General features: G+C 38.8%; 3 protein-coding genes across 3 annotated transcripts in view; 2 read left to right on the top strand and 1 right to left on the bottom strand.

Moving 5' to 3' along the window:
- Positions 1-2,479: 2,479 nt before the first annotated feature.
- LOC134361713 (putative claudin-24) lies at positions 2,480-3,214 on the top strand. The gene has a single exon (XM_063076706.1). The coding sequence runs from the start codon at positions 2,480-2,482 to the stop codon at positions 3,212-3,214; it is 735 nt and encodes a 244-aa protein (XP_062932776.1).
- A 1,473-nt stretch (positions 3,215-4,687) lies between these two features.
- On the top strand, positions 4,688-5,350 carry CLDN22 (claudin 22). The gene has a single exon (XM_063077551.1). It carries the CDS (start codon positions 4,688-4,690, stop codon positions 5,348-5,350), a length of 663 nt encoding a protein of 220 aa, XP_062933621.1.
- Positions 5,351-7,298: 1,948 nt separating this feature from the next.
- WWC2 (WW and C2 domain containing 2) overlaps positions 7,299-24,521 on the bottom strand; it is a 223,341-nt gene continuing 206,118 nt past the window's right edge. Inside the window, exons 22-23 of the mRNA XM_063076826.1 lie at positions 12,680-12,807; positions 7,299-9,339 (exon numbers count right to left, since the gene is read on the bottom strand). Coding sequence (XP_062932896.1) covers positions 9,273-9,339; positions 12,680-12,807 — 195 coding nt within the window. The 3' untranslated portion in view covers positions 7,299-9,272. The remainder of the gene's footprint in view (positions 9,340-12,679; positions 12,808-24,521) is intronic.

The raw sequence follows: 24,521 nt of genomic DNA, 5'->3' as shown, positions 1-24,521 counted from the left end.
GAGTTCTCCCCAGATCCGTGTCTGGGGCTGCCTTCCTGTTTCCCAGCTCTTCCACCAAGCAGCCTCTTGCCTCAGGGCTGTTGCACCAGGGGTTTCTCTGCCTGGGACACTCAAACCTCAGCTCTTTTCATTTCTTTGAATTTTCTTATTTATTTACTTGTGTTAAAATGAAACAAATTTGGCCTAAAGCTGCCTCCATGCGTATTTTGGGTTTGGTGTAAAGATTTCTTTGTAGATAGCGAAATGCAGCCCAACTTGATGGGTAAACAGACTGTAACCTAACCTGGAAGTATGCTCTTGTAACAAGTAGCCAAGCTTGCAGCCAATCAGAGGCTGAATGGTGCCAAAACATGACCATGTAAGTAAGGCAAAAGCCAACCACAGCCAATTAGGCTGCTCTGTATGTCACCTCCTTTTTTCTGGGTATAAATATGACCTGCAGTGTGGTGGCGTGGAGCATTCTGAACCATTTTTGGTCCAGACTGCTGCCCAATTCTAGAATCACAATTAAAGCCAATTCAGATCCATGAAACTAGATTTACTGTAATTCTGTCTTTTAACACTCATATACTGTGGTCTTTTTCTATTTGAATGAGAGCCCATAGAAGCAGGGATAGGGACTGCATCCATACTATTTTTGGTTGTACCTTCAGCACTTACTGCTGATCAGTAGGAGGTGCTCAAAGAAAATTTTTTCAAAGGCTGAAATAATAAATGATTTGGGAGGATTCTTCAAGGTTATCCGGGTCCAATTTTGACCACAGCAGAAATTTCCTCCATGATCACCATGGCAGGTGATAATTACCCTTGGCTTAAACACCTTTGGGATGGAGCGCTCACTACCTCACAGAGCAGCCTATTCCATTACAGTTTTAAAACATTTCAGTGCAATATTAAGAATTGTCTTTCTATAATTTTGAACAATTTCTCTGCAGATCATCACCCACTGCCTCCTGGAAGGCACAGCAGCTCATCAATATCCCTCCTGGCAATGAGGCTCCATTTCTTTACTACACTGGAATAACTTCTATTTCAGTACACTGAGGACATGGATATATCCTAAGGTATTCTGAAAATTTGTGAAAATTAAGGAATAAATCATCTGCGGCAAACTTTTTTTTTAAACGTAAGATGATGGGAAAAGCTGAAGTACCCCCCAACCCAACTCTTATGCTTACTTTGGATACTTCAGGATCTGGGCTCTGTCTCTCTGATCTCCTATTTAGCAACATCATAAAAGATCATCTCTGATCCTGGACCACACTCAACAGTCACAACATGATGGGCAGTCATTCTGTTTCACCAGGTTAGAATCTTCTAGGGCAGTGGCTCCACTTTAGGAACCTACATTTCCTGTGAGCCCATCATATGCTGCCTTCTTGGTTTGGGTACAGGACTCCCAGGACCCCTGCAGAGAGGAGTTGGCCCGTGCTGGAGATGGAGAAGCCCTGGGAATCTGCAGAGTGTAGCCTCTTGTCCTGCTACCAGGCCCTGTATTCTCAGAGGGGTCATGCTCTGCAGAAGTATGCTCTCAAGGTGTGGCCTAAACCAAAAAAACAAATAAGATGAGGCCCAAAGGTCAGCTCCAGTGTGGCTATTGTTTTCGTACCAGAGAATTTTGTCTTGGGACTAGCAGGAGTCTTGATGTCTGGTGTTGCTTTGCCTATACAGTTGAAATGACAAGGAGGACAGCTCAGCTCTGGATAAAAAACACCTCCCTGGACACTAACGCTTCATGTTTTACTCCAAGTCCTTAATGAGGATGGAGAAAATCATTGAGTGAAAGCTGGAGCTTCCCAGGGTATTCCCTTCCTCAGTACCTCTGGCCATCAGTCTCAGTCCCCCCTTTTTTAATTAATCCAGTGAACCAGCCTCTACCTTTCAAAGGAATCTGTGGGAAACCTTTCCGCCAAGTCCCAACTGAGTCCCTATGACACTGAAGAACATGGGCCAGGCTCTTGTGTAGGTTAAGGAAGTCCGAGAAGAATAAAGATTATAGGGAAACAGTCTACCTTTCTTTACGAGGCCTTGTTTCGCATCCCTGAAATCTCAGATTCAGCTATTACAATGAAGTCCTGTTGTAGAAAGAGCTGGCCTTTTATCACCACTTAAAATCTAATTAATCCATAGTGAAGCACAAAGATTTCTGTTGTATTTTAGGGTGAGGGGTCATAGAGCCCTCTTTGTTCATCCTTAGACTTAAAATCATCAGGCATTGGGGATATAATTTTACCAAGCAAATTGGAAAGTAACAGATCAAATCCTTATCAGAAAGCCTAACTCATAGTTTTAACAGAGTCCTTCGTCCTTTACATGAAACATTATATTCAAGAAGAACAAAAACGCATTTCAGGGTGCCCAAAGAGTTAATGACTAAAGCTTATATTCTAGGCAGCATAGAACCAAGATTGTCACACTACTGTCAACCACACAAGACAGCAGATTCTATAGGGGTGGCAAATTCATAAGATTTGTTGCAATGGCTTTAGTCTTTAGAATAGCAATGCAGTTTGTTGGACTTTTATTGTCTTTGCTGGGATGGGTTTTATCCATTATTACAACTTATTTGCCCCATTGGAAGAACCTCAACCTGGACTTAAATGAAATGGAAAACTGGACCATGGGACTCTGGCAAACCTGTGTCATCCAAGAGGAAGTTGGGATGCAATGCAAGGACTTCGATTCTTTCCTGGCTTTGCCTGTGGAACTCAGGATCTCCAGGATTTTAATGTTTCTGTCAAATGGACTGGGATTTCTGGGCCTGCTGGTCTCTGGGTTTGGCCTGGACTGTCTGAGAATTGGAGAGAGACAGCAAGATCTCAAGAAGCGACTGTTAATTCTGGGAGGAATTCTGTTCTGGATATCAGGAATCACAACCCTCATTCCGGTCTCCTGGGTCGCTCACATGACAGTTCAGGAATTCTGGGATGAGACCATCCCTGAGATTGTCCCCAGGTGGGAGTTTGGGGAAGCTCTCTTTATTGGTTGGTTTGCTGGATTTTCTCTTCTACTAGGAGGGTGTCTGCTTAACTGTGCAGCCTGCTCAACCCAAGCTCCTCTAGCTTCAGGCCACTACGCAGTGGCAGAAATGCAAACCCAGTGTCCATACCTGGAAAATGGAACTGCAGATCCTAAAGTACAAGATTTTGACAAGGCCAGAGAGATGTATCCTACACCAACTATGATGACAAAGAGGTCTTTGTTACGTAACTAAATCTGTAGTGCTCACAATTTCTCATTCAATAACTATTCTTGTATACTTAGACGCCCCTCCCTGCCAAATCTGAAAAAATAAGAATGAGGGGAAATCTTGTATGTAAAAGAAAATTATTATGATAAGCATTATATAGGTATGAGAGAAAAAAATTATTGATCTGGTTATTTAAATTAAGTGGTGGTGGTTGTCTAATATAAGCAGTCTTAAGCTTTAATGTGTTTCATATTAGAAAGTTCTTTTGGTTTTTACTGGTAGCAGGAAATGATAATTAGTTTCTATTTTTTACAGAAAAAAATTAACAACCTGAAATCTTTTAAGCAGTTCTACATTAGCAAAACCACATGCTAAGCCAATCTCCAAGTGCTATTTCCACATAATGACTTTGGTCTTCTTTGAACAGAAGTGGTTTGCTTTAGGAAATTAACTAGGCACCAGTGTAACAGGATTTTATGAAGCTAAAGGTTTTCAATACATTGCAATACTCTCACACTGAAAATACTGGCCAATCTCTTATCTCTTTCCTCAAAAGCTTCATATTTAAAAAAGAAAAACAATTCCGAAGATGTTTTTCTTGATATCTGGATAATGTCAGTTCATTTGCCCAAATGAAAAATTTCCTTTCTTCAATTAAAAATTATAAACATGTAATCATATATAAAAATACATACTTTAGGGGTGAACAGATATCCATTTTAACTTACAAAGTCCTACTGCTTAACTTTTCCACAGTATAGAGAGCATATTTAAGCAAAGAAAAAAAAATAACAAGTGTTTATGCACATGCGCATGAATTTGACAGAAATGCATGTAGATAAATAGACAACATTCAGTTTGGTATTCTTTCATATGCTATGTGGTATATGTAGCTTAAGAAACTTTTTAAAAACAGGACTGATTTAAGGTCTAGAGAGATTTATAAGATTGATTTGTTTGGTTAAGAAATACTTTCCTTGAACCTATTGTTAAAAAATGATAATACCCGGTATTGTATTAAAATGTGAGAACTGTAACAGATGAAAAGCTGACAGGTGCAATTAGTAAGATATAAAGCAGGGGGAGTTGAATCAAAGTTGTCAGTTAAACATTTTCCATTTAGACTTCTTAATTCTTTGACTTGGTAGAAAGGTTGAGAACAACATGAAAGCCATTTATACCTTAACAATGAAAGGAGGATTATTACTATTTAATTTTATTTCAGTGACAAACTGCTTTATATAAAATTCAGCCCATAGGACACGAAAGTGATCTTGGCCACACCTTGGCATTACAGCACTTGGTTTGCAGCACTATTTCCCTATCCTTTTCTGAAACCTATTCAACATCGAATCAAACAATAGCGACTCTGGCAGGAGTCCTCCTATACGCACAGTGAAAAAATATCTCTGAGCTCCGCAAGTGATAACACAATTATCACACTTCTTTTCACAGCAACTGAAGGGCAGGAGTTAGTGTGGCTTTCTGAACTTTATAATGGTTTTAGTATTTAGAACTGTAGCACAATTAGCTGGAATTTCATTATCTTTGCTGGGATGGGTTTTATCCTGTCTTACAAACTACATGCCATATTGGAAGAACCTCAACCTGGACTTAAATGAAATGGAAAACTGGACCATGGGACTCTGGCAAACCTGTGTCATCCAAGAGGAAGTTGGGATGCAATGCAAGGACTTCGATTCTTTCCTGGCTTTGCCTGTGGAACTCAGGATCTCCAGGATTTTAATGTTTCTGTCAAATGGACTGGGATTTCCGGGCCTGCTGGTCTCTGGGTTTGGTCTGGACTGTCTGAGAATTGGAGAGAGACAGCAAGATCTCAAGAAGCGACTGTTAATTCTGGGAGGAATTCTGTTCTGGATATCAGGAATCACTACCCTCATTCCGGTCTCCTGGGTCGCTCACATGACAGTTCAGGAATTCTGGGATGAGACCATCCCTGAGATTGTCCCCAGGTGGGAGTTTGGGGAAGCTCTCTTTATTGGCTGGTTTGCTGGATTTTCTCTTCTACTAGGAGGGTGTCTGCTTAACTGTGCAGCCTGCTCAACCCAAGCTCCTCTAGCTTCAGGCCACTACACAGTGGCAGAAATGCATGATCACCATCAACGACTAGAGATGAAAAACACAAACCTGAAGATCTAAGCCAGAAGGGAACAATGGTATCTACTCTTCAGGAGATGCTTGCCCAACCCTGAATTTGGTAGGATATACCGTTACACAGTGACCCATTCACTACTCTTTGATTTTCTAAAATGCATTTTTTCCAGTGGCTATTAGCTTCTTAAACTATAATTTCTTTCTAAGACTGGCAAACCACTTTTATCTTCTGCTGTGAGACCAAAACCGATCAAGACCTAATAGTAATCATACTCATTATTGTGAATAAGTTTTCTCAATTTTAAAATAGGTTCAGTGATTGTACAGAACTGGTAAATTAAACATTACATTAGTACTCATGTATCTTTAAAGGTATTATTCGTAAGGAGATGAATCATTTTGGCAATCGGAAATGTTACTGTTAATCATTAACTTCTTTCAGGTGTTTAAGATAACCTACTATAATGAAACTAAGGTCTCGTGGCATATTTATTTAAAATGCATGACATCTGATATAGTAAAATTGCTGGCTTTAGAAGCTTTATAGGTGAGAGATGTGGGGCACACCATCATTTCAATAAGACACCTCAGTACCTGTATGGAGCCTTTTTCAAAAAAGTCAGACATATCCATTTGTGCCTTCCTTAGTATGTCAGAAGCACAGAGGGGTAATCCTGTGTTTTGGAAGATTCGTGTAGAATCTGCCTCACAAATGCGTTTCTTCTTCTGTGTCCTATGCTCTATATCTGATGGCCAACATTCCTGCCCGCCCCTGGCTCTGGGCAGCTTCAGGGGGCATGGCAGGTCAGGACTGGCGTATATGGCCAGAGAAGCCCCCGGGACTGCTGCCTTGTCTCGGAGCACACTGCCAGCTTAGCCGGTGAGATGACAGAGCACATAGTCTGGAACCTTTCAATTTATTTACACAATAAAAATATTCTGTCTTTTTATCAGCAATACATGTAGTCCAAATAAGAACTATTCACAACAGACTATTGGCTTTGGGAATTCTTCATGAAAGATTTTATGTCTGCTCGGTACATGGTTCAAATAAACTCTTTTGTTTGTGCCAAACAGGGATATTAACTGAACAATAAACGACACTGAAATAAAGTATTAGGCAATATGTATTTTTGTTTAAAAAAAAAAAAAAAACACTGAATTTTTTTTCCCATCCACAAACATATGGAAAGTGCAGAAACCAAAGTTAATCTATGTGATATATTTGCGTACTTTTACGAACAAGACAAATTAAAACAGAAACATATTCAGAATTTAACCTGATTAAATATTTAGATCAGTCCTGAGCTTTTGATACTTAATACAATATAGATAAAGCAATAACAAAAAACAGATTTTAAACTTATTTGCTTTGCGTGCTACAGAGATTCAGCTAACTTTGTTCATTTGGCTAGCAATATTCTTTTTGTACCTGTAACACTTAAGATTCTGATATACAAAATTGTAATAACATACTGATAATTCAAACTTGAGAACTAAATATTACATTCTTTTTACCCTGTGCAGAATAAATTCTACCTTTTAAAAATAGTATTTATAAGAGTAAAATTCATATCTGTCCATATGGTTTTGTGATCAAGTTATTAAAATGTTTTGTCACTGTGAATCATTTGGGTTAGTACAAATATGAGAGGATTATTAAAAGCTGCCTATAAATACATAATACTATTGCTGATTTTTAAAGTGTGGATAAAGGATTATATTAAAATAAGTTTGTCTCTCATGTTAGAAATGAGTAAATTTTGTAAAATAAAACTAAAAGCATCTTGGTCACAACTGTTAACTTCCAGCCTGAGACAGATTTTATTCTTTAATACTTTTCTGAAACTTTTTGTATTACAAAAAGTTAACAGCTAATCTGATGAAGATTCATAAAGCTGTAAATATTCCAATGTAGCCTCTTCTATGTCAAACATTTAAAATGGCCAGAACCAAACTATATATTAAACAGAACATAAATAAGACCGTAAATAAATAAATGAAGAAAATAAAATCGTACGGTACAACTACACATAATTCTATAAATGTTTTCATGGTCAAACTAAGAAGCTGAAAACAGCTGACCTTCATTTAACTCTACATTAAATAAACATTTAATTCTTTCACATTTGACCTCAACAAGGATGAATGGTATTTTTCTAGTTTTCCTCAGTCATCTAATAGAATGAACTGGGCAGCCTTGAAGGGCTGGATTCAGTCAATTCATTAGGCTGGTTTTTGTTCAAAGTAGTGTCACGTCCAGTTATAGCTTCAAAAAAATTTGTATGTAACTGGTGGGACATTTAGGAAAAAAATTAAGTTCTAGGCTCAGAAATTGCTTAATTTCAACTTTGATTCTGATAAAACGAACTTTCCAAAATAAATATAATTACTTTCAAGAAAATAAAAATTCTTGCTAGAGAGGATTCTAGTTCAGGAACAGAAGTTTTTTTCTTTAAGGGGCCCATTCCTTTAAGATGATTTTGCATTTCTTAAAAAAAATAAAAATTGATTTAGTGTGCTATATAAGATGGGTAACCAAAAATTGCTTCTTCCAGTATAACAGACTGAGTAATAAGTATGGATTAACTTGCCTAAATACTATACATTTTAAAAGCCTTTATGCTGGCAGAGCTACACTAAGAATTTGTTTTTTCAAAGAAGTGCCTGGGTTGGGTAAGATAAAATTCTAAACTGGAGGATACTTTAGTCAGTTTAGATCTCTAAACTTGGTCATCCAGAATAGTTTTTTTAACAAAAGATTTAGCCTATACTTCAAAAGAAAAATCCCCCAGGCACACTCTTCCTTTTGCCTCCCAACTATTTACCATGAATTATAGTAGAATCCCCTAAAAATGAGAGCTGCAAAGTAAATTCTAGTAAATGTTAGCAATCTGTTTGATAATTTTTTTTTTTTTTTAATTTTTGGCAACTTGCATGCAATCAAGATGCCTTTTCTTCTTTTTTATCAGCATAGAAATTTATTTTCATTCAAAATAATATGGCTATATTTAGAATGGATACCTTTTCTTCTGTTCTTGGTTTCACCAAATGAGTGCTGATGTGTTTCCATCCACGTCAGCAGTACTATCTGTCCTCAGAACACCAGGCCCACCATGTTCTCCTACCAGCACCATCCTCTACGTAGGACAAAAAACACTGGTGCAAGTGGGAAACTCGCATTTAAACGCTCACTCAAGTTTAGGTTGAGTTAGAAGAAGCAGCTGCCCATTTGATGAGTTCATTTTAGTGTATTTTAAGGTAACCGGTATTCTCTCCCCTACCCTCAATGTCATGAATCACAAGATCTTTAAAGTAGCCAGGAGTATTGCTCCTTTGTATTCTTATATTCTTGGACTTTAGTATCTTACATTTCTGTTTTCTTTAGACAAATATAAAAGAAGAAAAAGGAAATTGTTTTAAGTAAACAAAGCATTCCAACACAGGTGATGGAAATGAACACAGCACCTGTTTCAGGTGGACTTGAAACTCAGCACTCAAGCTTATGTTCATGCTTAACTTCAAATTCAGAGAGCTGCTGCCTAGTACAAAAATACCACATGGCACTGCTGCCACCTTCCCAGTCTATCACAAGCAAACAAACGGAAAGCAAAACCTACCTCTGCTAAACCACGTTGTTTCTCTACAGTCAGCTCAATAGGATATACACCGGGTACTGCCTCTATTCCATTTTTACAAAATAAAGCCCACTGGCAATACACACATACTGTGCAACATTTGTGTGCCAGATTATCGCATTTTTGTTATCTAATTTTTCTTCCTTTTTAAACATTACATTCAAGGTATTTTACAAATTAACATGTTGAAAATCTGATGTGAAATGAAAGTTTTTCAAGAGTTGACAGTTATGTTACAAAACAAAAAACAAAAAATAAAACAAAAGTTCAGTTTTTTGCCCTCCTTAAGAAAGTAAATAGGTGCAAAAATAATTTCTTAAGAAATGCGGTCATACATCATCAGCCGGCAGGGATGGGATGCTTATCTTCGCTCTGGTGAAGTAGGCAATCTTCTCCCTAGAGTCAGAGGTGAGAAATAAACTGACTTAAGGACAAAGTGAAAATACTATCACCTTTTATATAGTCCCCAAGAGTTCCAGTGGTGTCTCTATATGCCCAGATAAGAGTAGTTTTCCCTCAGGTAGAACTCCATTGAAAATCAAGATAGTCTGCCTTTTAAAGATACGATATACAGGTGAACAGCAGCTCCAGCTCACGGTAAATCACCTACAGACTAAGCCAGTGAGTTCCCGTCTGGGACTTCCAATATAAGACAGATTTTAAACCACTAAGGGTTTGGTCTAGGTAAAAGTGTTTCCAAAACAGATAGTAGAGGATTCAAAAAGGCCAAAATCCTACACAAAAGTTTCTCAATGACCTCACAGAAAAGTACATGATACTAGGAAAATTATTTAAAATCAATATCATGTGAAGGCAGGGGCAACTATGACTCAAATGAAGGGAGGAGAAGGAACTTTACTATCTCAAAGGTAAAAGTGTCCAGCACCCCAAAGCAGGGATAAGCAGAAACCACCTGGAAGTTAGAAGCTGAAAAAGATGGGCAGAATAGTTTTCAAGTTAGGAGAGTGCTGAAAAAAAAAAAAAAATGGTTTTAGGAATGTATAATTACCAAAGACAAGAGCAGTACACCTCTTTTTCTATAAAATTTCACATCATACATAGTATCTCACTGACACATTTACTGAGAGCACTTTACATATGAGGGGCATGTTGGTAGCTGTAAAGAGGAATACAGCACTGGCCCTCCCTAGAGAAACGAACAGACTACATGAAAGAGAAAGTGCGGGGTTAGAAACAAGGACAGAGGTGGCAATGTTCTGAAGACTAAGGAAAGGATAGAGAAAAAAACCGTGAAGATTGGAACAGGAGCTATTTTTGTGGTACAGTGTCCTTCAGATTTGCTCAATTCCATAAGAAATAAGTAATTTAAAAAGGCAAGGGAGTGTGGCTGTGATGCCAGCGTAGGCCTTAAGGCACAGCTGAAAACTGGGGTATTTTAAAATAGCTGAATTAGTTGCCAGCCCTATATTTGAGATATTTCATACAAAATTCTTGATTTCTAACTTCTCCTGAAAAATCAGAAGGCTGAAGAACACTGGGCTCCTGATTCCAGGTAAAACAAGGAGCTGGGGGCGGAGCCACACCTGTGTGTAGGGCAGAGTGCCCCAGGCCTCACCATGCCCTAATCTCTCACCAGCCCAGCCAGGTGTCAGTGACATGTGCACCCCTCACAGGCACCACCATGCTTCCAGGACAGTCTGTCTTATCTAGGTCTATCTCAGTCATTCTTATCACCTGCCTGATATAAATGAGTCTGTATCTTAAGGGAAGCTGAGAATGTTCATACATTCTGTTTGGGGTTTTAGCAACAACTGGAAATTGTATGATTTTCCATGCTAGACAATGCTGCTTACTCTTAAAGTGACCACAGCACCAAAGGCATGAGAAGATTCCTCTCATCACAATGCAGTTCTAAAAACACAAGTAGTAATAAGCCCTAAAAGTTACAAAAATGGTTCTTTAGCAAAATGGAGGCTGGAAAAACCTAACTCTTTATTATAAAACGTCACATAAAACATAGTCATAAGCCCAGTATGCCTCAGTTTCTCTTCCCTCTACTTCTGGACTTGGGCTGTTGTAGTACAACCTTTACCCCCAGCTCCTTCCTTTGGCCTCACGCTTCCACCTGGCACCAAACCCCACCCCTTCACAACGATCCCTGCCCCACCAGGCAGCCCAGCTTCCCCACACTTCAAAACACCCTCTCTCCTCTGGGTGTCTCCCACGTAAGCCTAAAAGCTTTCTAAAGACTCCTCTATACAAAACCCAAACCAAAAATGAAACAAACAACAAACCCTTTTCCATGACCCTCCTCTCACTTAACTGAAAGTGTCCCTGGTATGGTCACCAGTAGCCTCCAGATCAACTCATCTGGGCAATGTTTTTCAATTCTCTTCTTTTCTGTTATAAACATTCTTCTCTCCCCACCCTCCAGCTCCAGGACCACTCTCTCTTGGTTCTCCGTTCACCTCTGACCATTCCTTCTTACAGCTTTTTTGCTGCAAGCCCTCCAATGGTTGGTGTCCACCAGGCCCCTTTCCTAGTCACCTTTTCACATTTTCTGGGATGTCTGGCCCATTGGTGGTTTTAAATTGATGGAACCCCCACATCGAGGATGAAGACTTCCAGTTTTTATCTCCCATCTTGACTCTTAACCCAGGCTTTAGATTTTTATTTCCACTTATAGCTACTGGCCATAGTTCCTTGGGCTGTCCTACTGGCATTGCTAACCAGATATGTGCAAAAGCAGAACTCGATACCCCCACCGTGTGCCTGCTCCTCTCCCAGTGCGCCCAGTCTCAAGTGCCCACAGCACAATGCAGCTCCTTCCACTCACCTCCCAAGACCTAAATGGCCTCCCTTTACCAATTTCTCCCTAGCCCACTCTCCACAATGCTTCTAGGATCTGCCCCACACAAAATCTATCCCCACCATTTACCTCTGTGCTCGGAGACCCCTGCTGGCTCTCTCACCATCTAAAACCACAACTGAAAACCTTCAGCACAGCATGCAAGGCCTTATACAGTCTGAGCCCAGCTCTACCCAACGGGCTCACCCGCTGGCAGCTCTACCATGTACACAGAACTTGGCACTGATCTCTGAGGTTCCATGCCTCTGTCCATGCTATTCATCCTGCCTCGATGCCCTACCCAAATCTACCATCCCTAGTGCCTGATGAACTCATACCTACCCTTCCACGATGGATTCAAACACTGCCTCTCTCACAATCTTCTCCTGCTAGTGTCTACAGCCCCAACACCTGCCCCACAAAGACTTAGATTCCTCCTGCCTGTTCTCAGAGTCCTTCCTTATACCTATAGCTAGCTCTTTCCACATGGCATTGCAATGACCTGGTTATCCGCCTGTCTCCCACAGACCACAGCCCCTCTAGAAGAGCAGGGAGCACATGTTCTTTGCCTCTGTATCACCAAAGAATGTGTAAAATGAGTGAACAGCAAAACCCTAAAGATATACAACTTTTCTGCACCTTTCTGTATCTTGTATCCAGGTTTCTCAATAAGATGTGCTAACGGCTACTAAGAGCTGGGGACGCCATAGGTGTTTGGGGAGGCAGGCTTTAATCAAGGCTTTAACTCTGCCAGCTGAGTTTGTAACCTCAGGAAGGAGAAAATGGAAAATAACATATTCAAGCTGGGGAACAGAGGATTTTTGTCTCATGTCCTAATATAAACTTTCGCTGCACTCTGAGGCTAATGCCAACATTATCAGGCTACGTGACACAACCCGAAAGCTGTGCCGGGGTGGGACCATTTACCTGAAGGACTGTACCTGCCGAGGAACCTTCCAGCTCTGCTCCCGAAGGCGGCACACGTCCTTGGAGACCTGCCTCATCAGCTTCTCTGCATTCAAACCCTGCTTCTGCTCTTCTTTGGACTGTTCAGCCTAGCAAAGAAAATGAAAACACAGGAAACCCACTAAATATTGATTAGAAGACATGCTAGAAGGCTTGAAAGACCGTCGACTAAAGTCAGGAGGGCAAACCAGGCAGCAAACTAGGTGGTGTCTTTTTTTCCCCCATCAGGGACAACACCACATGCCCGGCTCATGCTGAGGGGAGCAGGCATTGATTCAGGGGCAAGTTTATTTTAATCACATTTAAAAAATCTTATTACATAGGCAAAAGGTGATTATTTTATTACATCTGGAAAACCTAAAAACAAAACAGAAATAAAAAACTACTAATAGCCCTGTTTCCAAGAAATATCTACTGTTAACATTTTGGTGAATACACTTTTAACCTCTTATCCATCTTTTCAACCTTTTTCACTATCTTAGCCATTTAACGAGCTGTTTATTGAAGTAGAATTTATCTACCCAAAGAGTGCACATACAAGTGTATGGCTCAAAGAACTTCTGCAAATTGAACACAGCCATATAACCAGCACCAGATGAAGGAACAAACATGGCCAGTTTCCAGAAGCCTCCCTGAGTGCCCTGCTGGTTACCAGCATTCTAACATAGGTTACTTTTGCCTATTTTATCCTTTGTATAAATGGAATAGTACAGTAGGAACTCTCTAGGTTCTTATTTCTTTTGCTCAATGTTATGCTTATGAGAATCATACGCACTATTAAATGTAGTTGTAACTCATTTTCCTCACTGCTATATAATATTCCACTCTGTGAATTTATCACAATTTAGTATCTGTGTTTTTGCTGATGACATTTGAATTTTGCATGAATATATTTCAAAAATAAAAATTAACTAATACTATATTATTATTATTTTTTTTTTTTTAAATTTTATTTTGTTGATATACAATGTAGTTGATTATTATGGCCCATTACCAAAACCTTCCTCCCTCCTCCCTCTCCCCCCTCCCACCCAACAATGTCCCCTCTGTTTGCTTGTCATCTCAACTTCAAGAAATTGTAGTTGTTATGTCTTCTCCCCCACCCGGTTTATTTTCTGTGTGCGTGTGTGAATTTATTTATTTATTTTTAGCTCCCACCAATAAGTGAGAATAGGTGGTATTTCTCTTTCTGTGCCTGACTTGTTTCACTTAATATAATTCTCTCAAGGTCCATCCATGTTGTTGCAAATGGCAGTATTTCATTCATTTTTATAGCTGAGTAGTATTCCATTGTGTAGATATACCACATTTTCCGTATCCACTCATCCAATGATGGACATTTGGGCTGGTTCCAAGTCTTGGCTATTGTAAAGAGTGCTGCGATGAACATTGGGGAACAGGTATACCTTCGACTTGATGATTTCCATTCCTCTGGGTATATTCCCAGAAGTGGGATAGCTGGGTCATATGGTAGATCTATCTGCAATTGTTTGAGGAACCTCCATACCATTTTCCATAGAGGCTGCACCATTTTGCAGTCCCACCAACAATGGATGAGAGTTCCTTTTTCTCCGCAACCTCGCCAGCATTTATCGTTCAGAGTCTTTTGGATTTTAGCCATCCTAACTGGGGTGAGATGGTATCTCAGTGTGGTTTTGATTTGCATTTCCCAGATGCTGAGTGATTTTGAGCATTTTTTCATATGTCTGTTGGCCATTTGTATATCTTCCTTAGAGAAATGCCTCCTTAGCTCTTTTGCCCATTTTTTAATTGGGTTGCTTGTTTTTTTCTTGTAAAGTTGTTTGAGTTCCTTGTATATTCTGGATATTAATGCTTTGTCAGATGTATATTTTGCAAATATTTTCTCCCACTCTGTTGGTTGTCTTTTAACTCTGTTAATTGTTTCTTTTGCTGTGCAGAAGCTCTTTAGTTTGATATAATCCCATTTGTTTATTTTTCCTTTGGTTGCCCGTGCTTTTGGGGTCGTATTCATGAAGTCTGTGTCCAGTCCTATTTCCTGAAGTGTTTCTCCTATGTTTTCTTTAAGAAGTTTTATTGTTTCAGGGTGTATATTTAATTCTTTAATCTATTTTGAGTTGACTTTAGTATATGGTGAAAGGTATGGGTCTAGTTTCATTCTCCTGCATATTGATATCTAGTTCTCTCAGCACCATTTGCTAAAGAGGCAGTCTCTTCCCCAGTGTATAGGCTTGGTGACTTTGTCAAAGATCAGATGGCTGTAGGTGTGTGGGTTGATTTCTGGATTCTCTATTCCATTCCATTGATCAGTGTGTCTGTTTTTATGCCAGTACCATACTGTTTTGGTTATTATAGCTTTGTAGTATAGTTTAAAGTCAGGTAGTGTTATGCCTCCAGCTTTATTTTTTTTGCTCAGCATTGCTTTGGCTATGCATGGTCTTTTGTTATTCCATATAAATGTCTGGATAGTTCTTTCCATTTCTGAGAAAAATGTCATTGGAATTTTGATGGGGACTGTATTGAATTTGTATATCACTTTGGGTAGTATGGACATTTTCACTATGTTGATTCAGCCTACCCATTTACAATAGCCACCAAAAAAATAAAATACTTAGGAATTGAGTTAACCAAGGATGTGAAAAATCTCTATAATGAGAACTACAAACCACTTCTGAGAGAAATTAGAGAAGATACAAGAAGATGGAAAGATATCCCATGCCCTTGGATTGGAACTAATACTATATTAAATGTTGCTTTTTCACATCATTCACTCACTCACTCATTCATTCACTCATTCACATAAGCAACAAATATTTGTTAACTGCCTTCTAAGGAAAAGTGGTATAAGTTAGCGGTGAAGAGTGAGAGCTCTGGCACCATATCGCTTGGGTTCAAATTCCATTTCAGCTGCTTTCTAGCTTTGTGAATTTGGGCAAGCTGCTGGACTTCCCTGTGTCTTAGTTTCTTCATTTGTAAATTGGGAATGAGTACTTACTTCAAAGGCTGTTGTGAAGTTTAAATGAATTAATATAAGTAAAGTGCTTAGAGCAGTACCCAACACATTATTAAATATATGCCCGGCACTGTGTTAAGAGGTAAGGATATAGTTGTGAACAAGACAAGTGAAGTATAGGGAGGGAAAGAAAAACAACAGTAAAGACCAGAAATTGCTTAATAATTATCAAAAATATAGCAATATATTGTAAGTATTTAAAAGATTAACAAATCTTCCTCACCATAACATATTTTAAAAATAGACTTTATTTTTTAGAGCAATTTTAGGTTCACAGCAAAATTGAGCAGAAAGAGAGGATTCTCATACACTCTCTGCCCCCCCCCCCCACCTATCCCATTGTCAACATCATCCACAGAATGGTATATTTGTTACAATCAATGAACCTATATTGGCACATCATTATCACTCAAAGTCCATAGTTTAGATTAGGGTTCATTCTTGGTGTTGTGCATTCTATGGGTTTGGACAAATGTATAATGACATGTATCCACCATTACAGTATTATACAGAGGAGTTTTGCTGCATTAAAAATCCTCTGTGCTCCATCTATTCATCCCTCCCTTCCCCCAACCCCTGGCAACCACAGATCTTTTCACTGTCTCCAAAGTTATACTTTTCCAGAATATCATAAAGCAGAATCACATAGTACACACCTTTTTCAGATTGGCTTATTTCACTTAAAAATATGCATTTAAATTTCTTCCATGTCTCTTAATGGCTTCATAGCTCATTCCCTTTTAGTACTGAAGAATATTCCATTGTTTGGATATACCAGTTTATTTATTCATTCACCTACTGAAGGACATCTTGATTGCTTCCAAGTTGGGGCAATTATAAATAATGCTGCTGTAAACATCCATGTACAGGTTTTTATGTGGATGTAAGTTTTCATCTCCTTTGGGAAAATACGAAGGAACACAACTGCTAAATCATATGTGAGAGTATGTTTACTTTTGTAAGAAATTGCCATGCTGTCTTCCAAAGTGGCTGTACCATTTACATTCCCACCAGCAATGAATGCATCCTTGTCAACATTTGGTGTTGTCAGTATTCTGGATTTTGGCCATTCTACTAGGTATGTAGTGGTATCTCTCTGTTGGTTTAATCAGCAATTCCTTAATGACACATGATGTTGGGCATCTTTTTGTATGCTTATTTACCTTCTGTCTATCTTCTTTGGTGAGGTGTCTGTTCAGGTCTTTTGACAATTTTTAAATTGTCTGTTCATTTTGTATTGTCGAGTTTTAACAGCTCTTTCTAATTTTAGGTAACAGCCCTTTATCAGATATGTCTTTTGCAAATATTTCTCCCAGTCTGTGGCTTGTCTTTTCTTTCTCTTGACAGTGTCTTTCACAGAGCAGAACTTTTTAATTTTAATGAAGTCCAGCTTATCAGTTATTTCTTTCATGGATTGTACCTTAGGTGTTGTGAAGTCTGCTCCATCTACAATTAATATAGCTATTCCCACTTTCCTTTGATTAGTGTTAGTATGGTATATCTTTCTCTATCCATTTACTTTTAGTCTGCATGTGTTTTATATTCCAAGTGGGTTTCTTGTAGACAAAATATAGTTGGTTCTTGTTTTTTGATCAACTCTGATGGTCTCCATCTTTTAATTGGTATATTCAGACCACTGATGTTTAAAGTGATTATTAACATAGTTGGATTAATATCTACTGTATTTTTTACTGTTTTCTATTCATTGCCCTTGTTCTTTGTTCCTACTTTTGTTTTCTACCCTTTTACCACTTTTTGTGGTTTTAATTGAGCATTTTATATAATTCTATTTTCTCTTCTTAGCATGTCAATTATATTTCTCTTTTTACTTTTTCTAGTGGCTGCCCTAGAACTTGTACTATATATTTATAACTAGTCCAAATCTACTTTCAAATAACATTATACCACTTCACAGGCAGTGCAAGTATCTTATGATAGCAAAACATTCTTAATTCCTTCTTCCTGTCCCTTGTATCATTGCTGTCATTCATTTCGTTTATACATAAGCATGCACACACACACACACACACACACACGTGTATATAATGGAATATATTGTTGCTATTATTTCGAACAAATTATATGTTAGATCAATTAGGAATAAACAAAGTTCTTATTTTACCTTCACTTATTCCTTCTTCAATACTCTTTCTTTGTTTATGTAGATCCAAGCTTCTGACCTGTATCATTTTCTTTCTCTCTGAAGAATTTAAAAACATTTCTTGCTGGGCAGGTCTACGGGCAAAAATTTCCTTAATTTTTGTTTGTTTGAGAAAGTCTTTATTTTTCCTTCACTTTTGAAGGATAATTATGTAGGGTACAGAATTCTAGGTTGATGGATTATTTTTCTCTTAACAATTTATTTCACTCTCTTCTTGCTTGTGTGGTTTCTGATGAAAAGGCAGATATAATTCTTATCTTTGCTCTTCTATAAGAAAGTTATTTTCCCCCCCTCTGGCTTCTCTCAAGACTTTTCCCATTATTTTTTATTTTCTGCAGTTTCAATATAATATGCCTAAGTGTAGGGGTTTTTCTGTTTTATTGTTTTTGGCATTTATCCTGCTTGGTGTTTTCTGAGCTTCCTGGATCTGTGGTTTGGTGTCTGACATTAATTTGGGGAAATTCTTAGGCATTACTACACCAATTATCTCTTCTGTTCCCTTCCTGCTTTCTTCTCCTGGTATTCCCATTACACATACTTTACATCTTTTGTAGTTGTCCCACAGTTCTTGGATACTCTGTTCCATTTTTTTTTCCCTAGTTTCTTTTGTCTTTGCTTTACAGTTCTGGAAGTTTCTACTGACATATGCTCAAGTTCAGATATTCTTTCCTCAGTTATAGCCAGTCTACTAATGAGCCCATCAAAGGCATTCTTCATATCTGTTAGAGTATTTTGATCTCTCACATTTCTTTTTGATTCTTTCTTAGAATTTCCATCTTTCTGCATATACTGTCCCTCTGTTCTTGCATACTGTATATTCTATCCATTAGAGCCCTTAGCATATTAATTATAGTTGTTTTAAATTCCTGGTCTGATAATTCCAACATTCCTGACACACTTGAGTCTAGTTCTGATGCTTTTTCTGTCTCTTCAAACTGTGTTTTTTGCCTTCTAGTATGCCTTATAATTTTTTGTTGAAATCTAGACATGATGTATGGGGTGAAAGGAACTCTGGTAAACAAGCCTTTAATGGTGTGGTGGTATGGTGTGGGGCAGGGGAAGTATTCTACAGTCCTATGATTAGTTCTCAGTCTTTTAGTGGGCCTGTGCCCCTGGACTGCTAATTTCACAAGTGCTTCTCAGTACCCCCCCCCGCCCCACCCTTAGGTGGGACACAATGTCTAGAGCAGATAGAGCCCGGTATTTCCCTTCTCCCACATGGAAGACTAGAAGGGGCTAGAGTTAGGTATTTCCCTTCTCCCAAGTTGGTTAGGCTCTGATAAAACTCCAGAAGGTTAGGCTCTGGTAAAATAGTTTCTCCTGAGGGCAGGCCTTGTTAAGAAAAACAGAATGCTCTGCTTTTTTTCAAAATGGTTACTTTTCCCCTCCCTCTGACAGAATCAGGAGAGGACTTTTCTCCAATTTCACCATGAGGACCTGGCAGAGCTCCTTGGGGCAAAACTCACAAAAGCGTGGGGGGCCCTCCTATGAGTGGGGACCCCTAGAGTTTTTAACTTTCTGACTTGGCTACACTGAACCTCCAGCAATTTGTCAGTTATAGCTTTGGTTTTCTTACCCTCGTATTGGTTCCTGAGAGGTTTCTGCTCAAAGGTTTTCACTCCAGTAAGTCGTGATCTTCTGTTCTGTCTCTCTGGTTTTGGGGCAGCAATTGGCTCTGTTACTTCACCTCTCTAACTGATCTAAAAAGAGTTTTTGATATTTCATTTTGCTCAATTTTTTAAAATTTACTGTTTGGTTGGAATGAATATTTCCAAATTCCTTACATGCTGTGATGGTTAACCTCTGCTGTCAACTTGATTAGATTAAGGAATACCTAGAAACCTCGTAAAGCATTATTTTGGGGTGTGTCTATGAGGGTGTTTCCAGAAGAGATTAACGTGGGCCTGAGTGGACTAGGTGGGAAGAATCCACCCTCAATATGGGTAGGAACCATCCAATCTGTTGCGGTCCTGGAGAGAACAAAAGCATAATAAAAGGCAAGTCTCTTGCTCTATCTGCTGGAGCTGGGATATACCTTTCTTTCCTTTCCATGGACATCCAAAGTCAAAACTCTTCAGCCTCTGAGTTCCAGAACCTACATCAGTGGCATCTCTGGTTTGCAGGTCTTTGGCTTTGGACTAAGAATTATACCATTGGCTTCCCCAGTTCTGAGGCTTCCAGACTTAGACTGAGCCATGCTACTGGCATCCAGTTTGCAGACAGCCTATCATGGGACTTCTCAGCCTTTACAATTGCCTAAGCCAATTCCCCTAATAAATCCTCTCACATATATTTATATTTGTATCCCATTGGTTCTGACTCTCTGGAGAACCCTGACTAATACACATGCTGAACCAGAAACCTGAAACTCAAATCTTTTAATGGTTTCATAACATCCTACTTAATAGCTGTAGCATAATTATTTAATTCACTCTAATCATGTATTTAACTTATTTCCAGGCTGCAATGTTCATTCAAGTGGGATTTAGCACTTAAAAGTCTAGGTAAATAAACATGTGGTTACATTAGATCTAGAAAAAAATAAAGGCATGGATGTACTATATAGTTTTAAAACTATCCACAATAAGCCTACATCAGTATATACATATAACTCTGTCTGTATATTATCCTACTATCAAGGAAAAGAAAATAATCAAAATTATGGTTAATTTGTCCTTTGAGTTTAAAAACATATTATGTTGTAAAATACTAAGTAAGCCTCGCCTGATATTAAATCCAAACCTATATTTACTTATTAGTAACTATCAAATAAAAATATAACTCCTTAGTTATATAAACAAACTATAAAGGAAAAACTGAGGCTTGGATATGAATGTGCAACTAGTTACTCCTCCTACCTTTATATTAGAAAATTACGTGATTTATGATGAGGACTGTCATCATGGGTTGAAGGGGCCCATGACGACTGTTCCCCCATCTGCTGCCCTCTACAAAGGCACTGACTCCCTCCTGTAGACGTGCTAAGCGGCTGCCTGGTTATTAATCTGGGTTATGGCTCAATGCTTCCCTTGGTGTCTGAGATGTTTACACTGGGCCCAAAAGCTTCAGGAAGGCAGGGGATGTGTCTGTTCAACATAATTAACAAAGGTTTAAGAGCACAATAAAGATTTTTTAAACCAGTAGTTTATTTTTGGCGATTGCCTACATTTGCAGAAGTTGCTTGCAACACTGTCTTATAAAATGAATTAGATTAAATCAAATGGCTAGCCTTAATTATATAATACATATATACTTAATGAGGGGGAGTGCTGTCACCTAAAAGCAGTCTCACCAATACATACTTAAGAACAGTAGTCATCCTCATCCAACAGATATAAAAATCTAATTTAATTTAGTTTATTTGTATCTTGGGGGACAGTGGGACCTTATAAGTATGTGAGTTGGTTTTTGGAATTTTTTTCAAAAGCTGCTTTAAGAGAACAAATTCTAAGCAAAATTTTTGGTGCCATTACAGAGAAACTTTTCCTCCCAATTCTCACCAGGGATGTTGGGGAAACTTAGCTAACCAAGCAGTGCTCTGGGAAGCTGCCATGTGCTGTACCTGACATCCTGCTACTCTTATGCTAAGTAACAGGATCTGCTGCCGCTTTTATCCCTGCCAAGATGGGCTGTGAGTTGACTGATTCATCTGCTTTTCTGGGCCTGTTTGGTGCATTTACCAAGTACTAGACATTCTTACAGTAAGACCTATGGGCAGCACAGAGCTAGAGATTCTTTTAAAAGAATCCTAACTCTGCATTATGTTTCCTCATAGCACTTTCATTTATCTCCCCACAGGATGGGAGCACCTCAAGGGCAGGCACTTTGTTGGGGAGCCCACCTCAGAGCCCCCAAGGCCTCCATAGGCTCAGCACACAGTAGGTGCTCAGCAAAAAGTGCTGAATGCAGGAATAAGTAGATCTGTGGGAAAGCCAGGTTTTTAGATGACAATTTTTTTTAAGATCAATGTGCTTCGGTAACTCTCAAAAGGTTTAAAACAACCCAAGTTTTGTTCCAATGATCACTATCAATGAAGTTTCTCTAGAAAGCCATAAAATAAAGATTATCCAATTTAAATTTGAGCAAATATTTGAACTTCCATAATTTGAAAGGCATCCAAAAGACAAATGATAGAATGGACAAAAACATTTGTAACTCAAAAAGCAGACAAGTATATAAAAAGGACTTTCAAGGAGAAAAAGACACACAACGCAATAAACACAAATGGGCTGGCCAGGTAGCTAAGTGGTTAGAGCAGGGTGCTGATAACACCAAAGTCCAGGGTTCCATCCCTGTGCCAGCCAGTTGCCAAAAAAAAAAATTTCCCATTTTAGGAACTAAACACAAATGGCCAATAAACACGAAAGGCCGTTCACTCTCATCAATACACAAAGTGATACATTTCTTACCTACCAGATTGTACACATTTTAAAGAACTGCTAGTCCTAGGGAGAGCAACGCATGCTCCAATCCTTAACTTTCCACAGCACTGAGGGACTGTGCTCCCTGCCCCTCAGGAAGAGGCATTCTTTTTTTTTTTTTTTTAAATTTTATTTTGTCGATATACATTGTAGCTGATTAATGCTCCCCATCACCAAAACCTCCCTCCCTTCTCCCTCCCCCCTCCCCCCCAACAATGTCCTTTCTGTTTGTTTGTTGTATCAACTTCAAATAATTGTGGTTGTTATATCTTCTTCCCCCCCCCCCCCCCCGGTTTGTGTGTGTATGTGTGTATGTGTGTGTGTGAATTTATATATTAATTTTTAGCTCCCTCCAATAAGTGAGAACATGTGGTATTTCTCTTTCTGTGCCTGACTTGTTTCACTTAATATAATTCTCTCGAGGTCCATCCATGTTGTTGCAAATGGCAGTATTTCATTCGTTTTTATAGCTGAGTAGTATTCCATTGTGTAGATGTACCACCTTTTCCGTATCCACTCATCCGATGATGGGCATTTGGGCTGGTTCCAACTCTTGGCTATTGTAAAGAGTGCTGCGATGAACATTGGGGAACAGGTATACCTTCGACTTGATGATTTCCATTCCTCTGGGTATATTCCCAACAGTGGGATGGCTGGGTCGTATGGTAGATCTATTTGCAATTGTTTAAGGAACCTCCATACCATTTTCCATAGAGGCTGCACCATTTTGCAGTCCCACCAACAATGTATGAGAGTTCCTTTTTCTCCGCAGCCTCGCCAGCATTTATCGTTCAGAGTCTTTTGGATTTTAGCCATCCTAACTGGGGTTAGATGGTATCTCAATGTGGTTTTGATTTGCATTTCCCGGATGCTGAGTGATGTTAAGCATTTTTTCATATGTCTGTTGGCCATTTGGATATCTTCCTTAGAGAAATGCCTACTTAGCTCTTTTGCCCATTTTTTAATTGGGTTGCTTGTTTTCTTCTTGTAAAGTTGTTTGAGTTCCTTATATATTCTGGATATTAATCCTTTGTCAGATGTATATTTTGCAAATATTTTCTCCCACTCTGTTGGTTGTCTTTTAACTCTTTTAATTGTTTCTTTTGCTGTGCAGAAGCTTTTTAGTTTGATATAATCCCATTTGTTTATTTTTCCTTTGGTTGCCCGTGCTTTGGGGGTCGTACTCATGAAGTCTGTGCCCAGTCCTATTTCCTGAAGTGTTTCCCCTATGTTTTCTTTAAGAAGTTTTATTGTCTGAGGGTGTATATTTAAATCCTTAATCCATTTTGAGTTGATTTTAGTATACGGTGAGAGGTATGGATCTAGTTTCATTCTCCTGCATATGGATATCCAGTTATCCCAGCACCACTTGCTGAAGAGGCAGTCCCTTCCCCAGTGAATAGGCTTGGTGCCTTTGTCAAAGATCAGATGGCAGTAAGTGTGTGGGTTGATTTCTGGATTCTCTATTCTATTCCATTGGTCAGTGTGTCTGTTTTTATGCCAGTACCATACTGTTTTGGTTATTATAGCTTTGTAGTATAGCTTAAAGTCAGGTAGGGCATCCAGATTGGAAAAGATGAAGTCAAACTGTCCCTGTTTGCAGATGACATGATCCTATATGTCGAACAGCCTAAAATCTCTACAAAAAAACTGTTGGAATTGATAAATGATTTCAGCACAGTAGCAGGATACAAAATCAACACACAAAAATCAGTAGCATTTCTTTTCTCCAATAGTGAACATGCAGAAGGAGAAATCAAGAAAGCCTGCCCATTTACAATAGCCACCAAAAAAATAAAATACTTAGGAATTGAGTTAACCAAGGAGGTGAAAAATCTCTATAATGAGAACTACAAACCACTGCTGAGAGAAATTAGAGAGGATACAAGAAGATGGAAAGATATTCCATGCTCTTGGATTGGAAGAATCAACATAGTGAAAATGTCCATACTACCCAAAGTGATATACAAATTCAATGCAATCCCCATCAAAATTCCAAAGACATTTTTCTCAGAAATGGAAAAAACTATTCAGACATTTATATGGAACAATAAAAGACCACGAATAGCCAAAGCAATGCTGAGCCAAAAAAATAAAGCTGGAGGAAGAGGCATTCTGAGTCACACTTTTGGCCTTCACCAGGCAGGGCTGACGTATGTTGGAGGAGGGGACACTACTAATTTGAGTCAGAGGCTGGGGAGACTTAGCTCATCTGAAAGGACCTCTGGA

This window comes from Cynocephalus volans, chromosome 13 (genome assembly GCF_027409185.1).
Source record: "Cynocephalus volans isolate mCynVol1 chromosome 13, mCynVol1.pri, whole genome shotgun sequence".
NCBI lineage: Eukaryota > Metazoa > Chordata > Mammalia > Dermoptera > Cynocephalidae > Cynocephalus > Cynocephalus volans.
Note: the sequence above shows the minus strand (reverse complement) of the source record. Positions and strands in the feature narration are given on the sequence as shown.

Coding starts and splice junctions, on each gene's coding strand:
- CLDN22 (XM_063077551.1), top strand. CDS start 4,688: ATGGTTTTAGTATTTAGAACTGTAGCACAATTAGCTGGAATTTCATTA.
- LOC134361713 (XM_063076706.1), top strand. CDS start 2,480: ATGGCTTTAGTCTTTAGAATAGCAATGCAGTTTGTTGGACTTTTATTG.